General features: G+C 40.3%; 2 protein-coding genes across 3 annotated transcripts in view; both read left to right on the plus strand.

The window, feature by feature from the left end:
• Window positions 1-2054: 2054 nt before the first annotated feature.
• Window positions 2055-10685, plus strand: meak7 (MTOR associated protein, eak-7 homolog). The gene is made up of 9 exons (XM_083973358.1): window positions 2055-2113; window positions 2892-3065; window positions 3280-3546; window positions 4039-4183; window positions 4264-4475; window positions 6534-6720; window positions 7818-7936; window positions 8974-9153; window positions 9581-10685. The coding sequence occupies exons 2-9, from the start codon at window positions 2898-2900 to the stop codon at window positions 9707-9709; spliced, it is 1407 nt and encodes a 468-aa protein (XP_083829484.1). The 5' UTR covers window positions 2055-2113; window positions 2892-2897; the 3' UTR covers window positions 9710-10685.
• A 1880-nt stretch (window positions 10686-12565) lies between these two features.
• Window positions 12566-12953, plus strand: part of plcg2 (phospholipase C, gamma 2) — a 31960-nt gene continuing 31572 nt past the window's right edge. For both annotated transcript variants that reach the window (XM_083973350.1, XM_083973351.1), the window contains exon 1: window positions 12566-12708. The gene's annotated coding sequence lies outside the window, so the exon portion shown is untranslated. The remainder of the gene's footprint in view (window positions 12709-12953) is intronic.

Raw genomic sequence — 12953 nt, forward strand, 5'->3', positions numbered from 1 at the left:
CTTCATAGTGAGCCATTTACCTGAGTGTAACAGCTTAATAAAAGATCTAATTATTTTATCTCATAGTCCTCCACACTCCTGTGTCTACTGTGTATAAAGAAAAATGTGCAAACTTGATTCAGTTTGGGGTTGGGGGGTGTCAACTGACTAGAAGCCACAGCAGCTAAACTGTGAAATGATGTACAGTTATTTTATTTTTACTTCACTCTTTAACATGCAGATTCTCACACATAGGTTTTAAACTGTTGTAATGGAACAACACATTTCTTATGCAAATGATGTGTTTTTAATCAAACCAAAATACAAATATGTTGCAATATTATGCTAAATAACTATGCAAAATAAATACATATATATTTATTTATTTATTTTGCATAGTTTTCAGTGTAATAGTATAGTTTGCATAGTTTTCAGTGTAAAACCTTATTTTGAATTCACCAACACATCACACACTGAACTTTTGCACATCCTGCATCAGGTTACACTCTTTCAGAGAGTTGGAAGTGCGATGCAGCACTCATAGGATGTGTAGAGCTGGAGAGCTGGAGACTGAAAGTACAAGTAAACTATGTGGCTAAGCTGCAGCATGTTATCTAGATACATAGGCCTATCAGCACATTATCATACAAACAACAGTAAGAGGGCCAAGCTTTCAGCTCCATGAAAACTAACACAGGGCTCAGTATATTGGATCTTGACTAGCAGTTACTTTTCAGGGAATAAAAAAAAAGTTGCGAGCTTCAAAAGGGACACGGTCCACCTCGTTCATTCATTCAGAGCTATGACCTAGTTTTTAACTTTGAGACGCTAACAGTCACTGCACTCGAGAAACTCTTGGTGGATTTTCTAGCTCTGTGTAGCAAACACTGATTCATCATGGTATCCTGTTTACACCAGTGGGCAAATGGCTGCACGTCACCTTCACACTCACACAGTGCTGATGTGGGTGCATCCACTGTCTTGTAAGGCTTCATTACAATGCAACACACCCAGCTCAGTGCACTCACAAATCTCATGCCCTTAAAAGGAGTTTTTTCAACTGCCTGCTGTTTCTGCAAAGGGTCCTCGATCTCTCTCTGGTTGCTCCTGTGCACACTCTACTGGTGAAATGTGGGCCGTGACTGTATCACTTTATGACAGGCCTCCATGTGACTTTATACATAGTTTTGTGTATATAATTTGTATCCTTGCATTTAAAGTCAATAAAAGATACAATTAAAGAAGGAATTTGAACATAGCCTACACATTATTCAGGCTGTTTTGATTTACTCATTTTCTGGAGAAAAGAAAAAGAACATTTCAGTGACTAAAAGATGAGTATTTTTTTTTATTCATGCTCATGTATGCATAATATATTGCTTAACATCATAATTTCATATTCTAAATCTTATTTCAACAGCACAGCCCAACTGCTTTAATCATTCATCATTATGAGACTGGTCCATTGTAATCTGAACCCACATGAACATTTCATTTCTATATGTTTGATATATCTAACTTGCAGATGTCCTAAATTTGTATGGCTTTTCTAAAAGAGACATCTTCAGTGCACCTTGAGGTGTGAGCTCCAAATTGCACAGAGGAATCTAGGGAAATGAGGAAGCAGACAAGTTAGTGAAGGAGCAGGTGTAGGAGAATATTTAACATCAACCCATTGTTGGAAATAATTAACCATGGACAGAGTATTGGAAAAGAGTGACAAAATGAATACAGGAGTAGAAGGAGGAAAACATCCCATAGGTCATTGTAATCAGTGACAGTGTCAGGAAAAAGAGAGAAGTGTGTCCTTTATTCTAACAGGAAACATAAAGAGGAAACAATGTTTACAAGACAAGATAAAAGATGTGCTTGGGTGGGGGGACAAGATGGAGGGGAGAAAATGGATGACAGGTTTGTGGAAGACCAAAGAACAGGACTGTAGTGGACGCTCAGACCAGAGAGAGGCAGTATCAGAGTTAATGGATGCAGGTGCAGAGGAAGACAAAGTACAGACGTCATGAATATCCAGCTCATTTCATTGGCTGCCTTCAGCGTCACGTGACAAAGACCCGGAAGTTTACATTGTGCTGTCAGGAGAAGCAGGATGGAGAGTTGAGCTGCTGTGTTTTAACAGGTCAGCAACACACAGACACATTATTGTGAAATTACCTGACTTTGAGAACATCGTGCATGATATACTTATTACAATCAAAGTGTTTAATTCACAGACATTTCCGGTAGGGAAACAATATGCTAGCTAGATGGTGCTAGCTAGCGTTAGCTGCCAATGAAGGTCTAATGTGAGAAGATGCGTTTGTGCATCATTCATAAAAAAAAAACTGCTTGTTTTATTAGCTGTGACTAAAGGCCTCTAACAAAACACAGGAAGCAGCAACACACAGCATGGTACAGCGTTATTTGTCACATCATCATCCAGGAATGAATAATTTTCACAGTAATTGTGTCAACAGAGATGAGACAATTGCTGCATTAAAGGGAACTATCCCTTTAAATAGTTCAGGCACCATTTAAGCATATGATAAAGTTGAGGGTGTCACAGGATGGTTAAGAAAGCAAAAGAGTTTTGTTTAGACATTACACAAGGAGTAACAGCCGTTAAGAATGAAACTACAGAGTCGCATGTTAAAGATGAGTCAGTGCCCTAGATAAACAATAGCAAATATAGCAGCTATGATATTGTTACTGACATTTGATGGTCATCTTTTGTTTTTATACCATCACCACTGTCTATATACTATATTGCTGTGCAATATTCATTCTACATACTGATATATATACACATATGCTGTCTAAAATAAATATGGCACAAGATGTATTGTGTAGTATTTCAAGTCGCAGTATAGAAATATAATAACACTGAGTGTGTTCCATACTTTAGTGTTGGACTGTAGAGCACCATGGGTAACACTGAGAGTGTGGTGGTGCAGAAGCGGCTGGCCCGCTTCCGCCCCGATGAGCGGCCTGTGGTGGAGGGGGTCTTCACCAGGCTGCAGGGGGCTGGGGGGCCCTCAGGAGGCCCCGAGAAAACACTACAAGGGAAGACTCTAACACTTGCTATGCTGCAGGTAGTGGTACCACTATGAATCAGTCTGTATCATTTGTACATTTTAAGTCTAGTATGGATTATCATGATTTGACATGATATATAAATAATTTATTGTTGATTTGGATTTTTACTGTGAGGAATAAACTTTCACACCGACGATGTTTTATATTCTTGTTCCACTGAGGAAGTGCTATTATAGTGTCATAGTGAATCTCACCTGTTGTCTCTGCCAGTCCTCAATGGGCAGCCTGGCATCAGCTTCCATGATAAAGAGGATCTACCAGTGCATGTGCAGTATCGACTCTGCTGGACAGGCAGCACCTACAGCGTCTGGGCAGAGCGGTGCGTCTGCTGCCTCTGTGGGTCGGGAGCAGCTGATCATCTTTCTGGCCGACACCCTGCGAGGCACTGCAGAGGAACGGGCTCCTCTGGTCCTGGCCATGTCCCAGCAGCACGGAGCAGCGGCTGCTACAGCTGTTTCATGTGAGCAGGTAGCAGAGGTGAGCAAACTCAAACTTCAAAACAAATGTATATAGGAAACAATGTGTCAATACAAGTAGGGGTGGGAGAAAAAATTGGATTCACATTTTTTCTTTTATGAATTTTTTAAAATATTGTGCAATGTGCATTTGTTAGCCTTTTTTACATACAGAGAGTACAGGTTTTGAAAAGGGTTTAAGTTCACTTTGTAATGGAGTATGTTAATTTATAAGCTCCTACAGTATTTGTGTGCAGATAAATGTTAAAAATGCAGACTAAAAATCAAGAGAATCGGCAATATCGTAGAATCGCAATTTGAATCGAATTGCCATCCAAAAAATTGTAGAAGAATCGAATTGGAAGAAAAGCATATCGTCCCAGCCCTACAATACAGTACTGTATGTGTTGTGTTTCTCTTCTTTACTTTGTTTACTTCACACTCTGCTGCCTCCATCCTACAGTATCTTACTGACATCCCACTGTACTTTTTCCTTTTTTTCTTTTCTCCGCAGTTCCTGCAGGACCTAATCTCTGCTGTAGTTCAGATTCTGGTCCACAGAGGGCGCTTGCAGGGCTGGAAGCCGGAGAGAATGGGTGATGGCTCCCTCGGTGTCCAGCTCCTTGCAGAGCAAATGTGTTCTGAACTCAAACCCTCAGGTACTGAGGTGATTTGAAGGTTTTAGGACATGTTGTCGACAGTGAAGAAATGTGATTGTTGACAAAGTTTGACTTTTCAGATCAGGGAGGTTGTGATGTGTCCTGTCTGGAAGACTGGATCTTCAGAGTGTCCCAGGTGTCTTTGTACCTGGAGATGCTGGTAGCTGAAGGCCTCAGTGTGTCCCTGGGGGGCCGGCCAGCCCCCACCTTGCTGCCCCCCTGCAGAGAAACACCCTGGAAAGACTTAAAGTGTCTTCTGGACCTTCCCACCCTGATGTTTCTGGCACCACAGGTCAGAATACTTATGTGTTCACTGTTATGTGTGCGGAATATAACGGGGAAAAGACGGGAAAAACAGACAAATGAAGAAGAGAAGCAGCAAAAAAGAAAAGAAAGGCAAAGGTTTACATGGCTCAGGTGCTGGTGTTAGTTTGACAGGTCACTCTTTGTTTCGTCACTAGTTATCTCTAGAACAGGAACTAACTGCATTGACAGCGTTGTGTCAGGAGCTAGAGACCCAGGAAATCAAGTGGCAAGAAGAGGAACATGTTCTCTGTCATATATTAGATGTTCAGCAGTAATATGATCAGTTCCACCCTGCTTGTTATCATATAGTTTTATTATAGTGTCAGTTTCACACACAGTTTCAATACACACGTCTTTCTAAAGGCACAGTTTCAATGTTTTAAAGGTAAAATAAAATTATTTTAAAGTCAAATTTTAAAGGAACCATTTCTTCTGAGACCAGTGCTGTTCTGTAGGCAGTGTCAGATGGGTCAAAGTCCTATGTGTGATCTGGAGTTGTCGTCCTCTAATGTAATAATCACATACACTTAAAGGATAATTTCCGTTTTTTACAACCTGGACCTTATTTCTAGCATAAAATAAGATCATTTTACTCACCCAGAAACTTTGGTTTCATTTGGAGTTGTTTTGACGAAATTAGCCCCAGTGGAGCGGCGCGTATATCCGTATAATGCGAGAGCACGGGGCACCCAATGCAGCCTCTAAATAACACATTATCCGCCGCAAAACTCGTTCATTTCGCCAATATTTTGTTATGATACACTAGTGATATTCCCCTCCGAGCCCGTGGTGGCATGTTATCAACATGCTGCGCCTGTAGGTTGACTACTAACCTCTGACCTGGATGATGTCATCTCCGACCGCTGCCCGGCTCATTCTGATAATAATCATCCTGCTTCGCCATTCGGGTCCATTTTTAGCTCAACTAGCCGGAGCTTTAGTGAGTCCAGGTTGAGGAGAGGAAGCCTGTGGAAGCTGAACTTCATCCAGCTGCTCATTTTGTTCTGACAAGTCAGAAACACGCAGAAACGAACCATAGCATTAGCGGTAGCAAGTTAGCCGCGCCGGGCAGCGGTCGGAGATGACATCATCCAGGTCGGAGGTTAGTAGTCAACCTACAGGCGCAGCATGTTGATAACATGCCACCACGGGCTCGGAGGGGAATAGCACTAGTGTATCATAACAAAATATTGGCGAAATGAACGAGTTTTGCAGCGGATAATGTGTTATTTAGAGGCTGCATTGGGTGCCCCGTGTTCTCGCATTATACGGATATACGCGCCGCTCCACTGGGGCTAATTTCGTCAAAACAACTCCAAATGACACCAAAGTTTCTGGGTGAGTAAAATGATCTTATTTTATGCTAGAAATAAGGTCCAGGTTGTAAAAAACGGAAATTATCCTTTAATGGACTTAATGATTAAACTGTGATGTCAGTTTTCACTTTATATGGTTTGGGTGCAGCTGTTACGGCTTTGCTTTCATTTGTTATCTTCAGCTTTATTTGAATGTATTTATTTAAAACCAGCTGCTCCAAATAATCAACTGTAGGTCTGTATATATTTAAATTACTTATTACTTATTAGTTTTTCCTCAATATTTTTTATTCATGAATTATATAAATGCACAACTCTATTATATTGTGCTGTAAAATGTTGGCTAGTATCCACACACTTGTTGTATATTAATCTATAATTATAGAAAATAGTTCATGTTAAGGAATAAATATTATTAATACGACTTTTTTACAGGATGATTGATATTTTAAAACAACCACAACTCATTCACACTCAGGACTGTGTTTGTGTACAGACCATCTTCCTCATTCCACTGTTAGTTTCCCTCCTGCTTGGCAGAAAAATGTACACCTTTATTATTTCAATGGGATTCAAGTGTTGGTGTTTGGTGGCTCCAAACCTCTGCCTAACATCAGCCTGAGTACAGTCCTAATCAGCCAGAACACATGTAACACTGTTCCTTTTTTGCACACTATCATTGTACTGCTTACTTCCATCCTTCCCTAACTCTCCTCTAATCTCTCCAGTTGCCAGACAGCTGCAGCGCCCCCTGGAGGCTGGTGTTCTCCACACAGCTGCATGGGGAGAGCTTCTCCAGGATGGTGTCTGGCCTGATGAAGCGTGGGCCCACGGTGCTGCTCATCAAAGACACAAAGGGACATGTTTTTGGGAGCTTTGCTTCTCACGGCTGGGAGGTCAGGCCTCAGTTCCAGGGTGAGAGACGTGACCTCTCCATCTGGTCCCACTGATCCTACAGCAGTTTCACACTGACTAGTCATTGTCTCAGCTAACTTCAACAGTTCCACAGAGAGCACAGCCATTTTAATCCACATGGTTCACTATTTCATATTAGTGCATAACAAAAACGGATTGATACAGGATGCTGACGAGACTTTGTTAACGAAAACACACAAAAATAAGCCCTTACTTTTGAGTGACATAAGCTCTTACTGACATTTAGTTTGTGCATACATTTATTTCTAGTGTTCTGCCCTTGATTTCACCTGTTATAACTGAATGTTTTGAAATCTGATAGTCAGAAAAGATAAAAGGAGTTCAGATAACACTTATTCAGACAAGGTTCTGTGTAAAACGAAGACATTCAGTCTTTCTATTGCACCAGCTCTATCTGTAGCAACATGTGAATCGTTGATATTACTACAATTAAGTCATTTTGACAGAGTGATTATAACACACTGTGTCAGTGGTTCATGAAATGTCATCGTCTGAAGTGAAGTCTAATCAGTTGTCAAGAGTCTGGTCCTAACTGTAACTCCTCATCTGTGTGACGGGCACATGTTGAACCACCACTGCACTATGACTAGGAGTAATTCTTCTTCAGTCTTTTGGTGAAATTAAGGTCAAACAAAGATAATAATTAAATATTTGAAGGAAGTTCTATTAAATTGAGAAAACTTCTTGATTTTTTAACATCTCTGTATTTCCCTCATTGTGGACCATCACTGAAACCGATCTTCAGCAGCATTATAGACACAGACCATTATAGAAACACAGAAGCTGCTGATTCTGTAATACTGAATAAAGAACAGAGAGGATTTCAACACGACACGATAACAAAGCTCAACAGATGAGTGAAATGTGTTTGATAGATGATGGTGAATTGTTTTAAGTGCAGAGTATAGCAGTAGAAACTGTACTATCATGTTAGTGTGGACCAGAACCCAGATCAAGACTAGCACTGATAAAATGACTCATTCAGGAAGTAATACCACTTGTTTGAATACTGTAGGCTGTCACTTGACTTTTCTCTCAGATCTTCTTAATTTGTATATTTGTGTATGTGTGTGCAGGTGACTCCAGATGCTTCCTGTTCACTGTGTTCCCCAGACTGAGAGTTTACACAGCAACAGGATACAACCAACACTTCATGTATCTCAACCAGAATCAGCAGACCATGCCCAACGGACTGGTGAGACCGTAGTCTACCAGAGGAGTGCTTAAAGGGGCTGCAGTATAGAAGGTTTCTGATTTAGGGAACAAAGCCGTGTTATTAAAAACTGCCTAATTGTCACCTAGAGTCTCTGAGCTTTCCTGTTATGATGTAGCCTTAGAGGCAATGTGGCACTGTTTGGACACGTGAAGATGCAATGGAAAAGCTTCAAAAATCAAGATTTTAGGATCAACTAATGCTAAACTAAACTAAACTAAACTAAACTAAATTAGTGGTCCACTGTATTGACCTCCCTGCACAGAATTATCACCAGTTCCCTCAGCTCTATGGAGCTTTTTAGCTTTCAGCCTGTTGTTTTGACACTTATGAGCAGCCTGCAACTCTTCTTTATCTGTTGTAATCCCCTGTATACGACCTGCTCAGCACTAAACATTTAGCATCTGAAATAGTCCCATTTTTATTGTGGTATGATTTCACAAAATGCTGGTGTCAGCTCAAAGATAAGGAAAAAGTAGAGTTGGTTTCATGCCTCTGCCACTTCAACTATTTTCAGTCAAGTCATAAAACAAATTAATCTTTGTGGTAATCTTTGTCTTCATACCTGACTGAAATCTTGATTTATGGCTAAAAAGTGTTATGGGCTTAGTTCATGTTTGTTCTGTATGTAAAGAGGTTTCCTTGAAGAGGGATATTGCATTGACAAGGTCACAATCATTGATTTTTGATGTCGCTGTGACCTTGATTTTTGACCTTTTGCCACAAGAAAATCAGCATATTTAATCCTTGGGTCCAGGTGAACATTTGTACCAAATTTGTAGAGGTTTCCTCAAGGCATCACTGAGATATTGCGTCCACTAGAATAGGATAGATGGATAAACAACCCCCCTAAAAAGTGCCTCTGGCTTAGGCTGTTGCAGAGCGGAGACAAAAAACATAAAAACATGAGCTGTTAAATTAAAAAATGTAATGATAGATCATTTTACTGGAATTACACATTTGTCTTTTTTTTCTTTTCTCTGAATCTTTTGTTGTTGATGTTTTCTGGTCTTCATCAGGGGATGGGCGGTCAGCATGGCTACTTTGGCCTGTGGCTGGACAGTGACTTTGGCCGCGGTCATAGTCGTGCACGGCCCAAGTGCACCACCTACGGCAGTCCTCAGCTGTCCGGAGAGGAGGACTTCACCCTGGACTCAGTGGAAGTGTGGGCGGTCGGAAAACCTCCAGAACCAGAAGAGGTCAGAGGATTTTTTTTTCTGTTTATTTATTCATTTGATATTAGATGCTGTAGTTGCAGAGCAGAAACGCAACAACACCGCCTGACTACATGGAAGCAGGGGCAATGTTATCATGTCAAGCAAAATCTCTACAGTAAACATTCAACAGCCAACATTTCTCAGTTTATTATTCATCCTGCAAGTGTCTAGTACAGTATAGTTATAAATTCAAGTTAAAAGTACTGCTTGAGCACTGAGCTGGAAGTACAGCCAGTCGCCCACAGAGATGCATAATCAGCAGAATTACGGCAAACTCCCCAACCATGCACCATAAATGGAGAACCTCATTTACATCCTTGCTTTTTTACATTTTACAGCTGTTTCCTTTAGAATGTGCAGTGAGTAAAACCCGGGCTATTTCTGTATGTGTCTTTGCTTTGTGGTTCAGGGCGAGGAGGGACAAGGCAAGAAGAGTATCTTGGATGTAGATCCAGAAGTCCAGGCCATGATGGAGATGACAGGGAAGACTCTGCACAGTCAGGGCCTCAGGGAGCCAGAGGAAGACGAGGATCAGTGAGGGACAACAGACTCCCACTTCACCTGGTATTAACACATGGTGGGATTTTATCACGTGACATACAGTACACACACAAAGTGACATCACAGTTCTTTTTCCCTTCTTGGAATTCTCCGTGGATCCACAAGACACTAGATGGACGTCGTCCTCAGGTGTACATCATCCAGCTGTAAAAGTTGAGGAAGTCTGAAAAGGCTGCTTATAGGTCTGTAAAGTCTGATCTGACCCTGTCACACACAGTTAGAGCAACATCCACCACTGTGCAGCCTTCAAGTGTGAAAAAACAAGCATGTCACGGGTGTGTTCACACTCCACTGCTACCCAGCAAGAAGCAGCCTCAGACCACGTATTAGGATGAAGAAAGTAGGCACAATAAAATGTTTAATTCCACCATTAATGATTATATTTATGCAATAGTACAGGGTACTATCAGATTTTACAGGGGGGGGGGGGTCCTCTTGAATTCACTTATAGTATAAGTGTGAATTATTGTATGATAGATTATGTAATTGCTACACAATTTAAATTCCTTCATGTTTCCGAGACATAATAGCTGAGCTGTTAGTCACTCTGTTTCTGATTGATTCACCTTCTGAACCATTGGTTGATGGCAGTTAATGACAAGACCCTTGGGTGGTGAGCATCTTTATATTTAGACATATGACATATTTAGAGAATTTATAAAAAGATATAAGATGACTCAGTGACTGTTCTTTCAATACTAAGGATGATAAGTACTTGACAATTGTGAATAAACTGCTTACGGTACATAAATGGACACAAGAGACAACCACTTCCTCCGATGAGCTATTTTTGTTTACAAACTGGACGCATTGGTTATTATTTTTATTTATTTTTGCTTCTTGCTCAGAGTCAATGACATGTCCACCCACATCATGAGCTAGACATCAAATGAGAAGTTAGACTGAGCAACACATAAAAGCTCTCCTTTCATGAGCAAAATGTATATCAGATAAAAGTAAGTACAGGAAAACCTATGTATATAATACTGTATATATATATATATATATATATATATATATATATATATATATATATATATATATATATATATATATATATATATATATATATATATATATATATATATATAATATATATATATATACTGTATGTGTGTGTCTGTGTGTGTGTGTGTGTGTGTGTGTGTGTGTGTGTGTGTTTGTCTGCGGTTGTGCATTTGTGTTGCCCTGTAAAGTTGATTTTATTAAAGTAAGAGTGCGCCTGGAGGGTGTGCCTACTTTCACTTGTGTTTTTTCCCTTAAATGAAGTGTAGCAGTTCGCTCAGGGGGTTTGTCTTGGTTGGATCGAGGCTGACTTTGCCAGACAGCCTGTAAACTGTTGCCATAAACATAAATGATAAGATCCTGGCCTCAGCATCGCTAATTGTACTAATACAAACACCTGCTCAGAGGCTGAAAGGTAACTCTGTATTCACCCTGCTCCTCCTCTTCTGTTCTGCTATCATGCAAATTACTGAGGCAAGTTACACATGCAAATCTGTTATATAATCTTACAGCAATCCACACAGTGCCATGATGGACATGGTTCCATAAAGAATGTTTATACTCATCTTTTTATTTGTGTATGGAAATGATTTTATTCTTTTAGTGGCAGAGCTGTGACGGCACTCTGAACCTCAGGATCACCTAGTTGTATACACTTTTACTTGTGTATATTGTACAGATGGTCAAGTCAGTGAGTTTAACCCACTTTATCATGTCAGGGGCCAAGGTCTTTAGAGGCCGCTTGTTTACAGGCCACTGACAAGCAGACGAGAAGCCGAGAAATGCTGTCAACAGGAAAACAGCGGAAGACCAATAAACATACATACAGTAATGCATACATAGTGCAGTGTATTCAAAAGAAGTATTTATTATATAAATATATTTCAATAAATCTAGCAACAGACCTCAACCCTTTGTTTACTTCATTTTGTGCTGTCGCTGCCTTTTTACAATAGAGACCCCTTGTTATCAGGTCCTTATTTCCTAAAAATCTCTGTGTGATTCAGTAGAATTCAGGGATACCAAATTTGTTGTGTCATTTGAATAATTTTAAAGGTCCTGAAGATGTAAATTCATGCAATAATTTACGAGACAAAGGCAGGCATTAGAGGAATCAGGAAATAAGTGGATTTCTCTTCTACGGTTACATATTTAAAAGTATTTCCTTAAACAACATTTAAGAGGTTTGATATTTGATACTGAACAACTTAACTTTCTGTAAATACTGTGACTAAGTAAATTTTAACTACTAAAGTAGATAAAGTTCCCACTAGTTCCTTGAGCACTCAGTGTTCACTGTGTACTGTACCACACAGAGATTCTGTATTTTTTACTCCGACATGACAGCTGTCTTTTTACTCAGCAGAGTGAGCGTTACTAGTAAAAATATTTCAATATGAATATTCCTTCCACAGTGATAACTTAGCTCTTTTCTTTCTTCTGTGACAATTTCCAGTGAATTAATTGATTCTGGACCAATTTAATGGACACAAAGTAGTCAAACACTGGCCCATGGATCTAGTCTGGTGTCCTCAGCATCACAGACAGGACTGTGGACATGTTTCCTCACACAGTTAAAGGCTGTAAAGCCCGGCCCTATACACTTTATTTTGAAGAAAAAAAAAAAAAAAGATACCATATTAGTTTTCATCCTGACAGGTCAAAGTGGCAGCTCTTATACCCTTTCCGTCCAATGTCACTTGCATAGTGTAGTTTGCATAGATACCGTCCTTGCTTCCGGCCTTTTTTTTTTTTTTTTTTTTTTTTTTAAACTTGAGGGCTATGCCTATAATGCAAGTTAACTTTTACTTCCTTGTACACACAGATAGAGGAACTGACCGTTTTGCGGCTGGCCTTTTTGTCAACACTCTACATCCTCTCCGGCTTCATTTCAAAACTCTCAAACCATGATTATATAGAAAACAAGCCGCAACTTTTTGGAGCTGATTGAGAATCGAACTCACTTGCAAGGTAAGGTCGCTTATTTCATGATAAAAAGCAGTTTTTTGGACGTGTTTAACAGTCTGTCTTGTCGGGGTGAGGTAAAAAGCGACAGGGGGTGGAGAGGGGGGGTTCGCCTGAGCCTTTTACGGGCAGCAGCAGCAGCAGCAGCAGTAGCGGATCTTGTGAGACCGGGCTGATGCACCGGTCCATGCTTCCACCGGCGGCAGGCGGAGAACTGCCGGTCTACTTCCACCTGCTGCCTCCGCTCAGCC

This window comes from Trachurus trachurus (genome assembly GCF_905171665.1).
Source record: "Trachurus trachurus genome assembly, chromosome: 6".
NCBI lineage: Eukaryota > Metazoa > Chordata > Actinopteri > Carangiformes > Carangidae > Trachurus > Trachurus trachurus.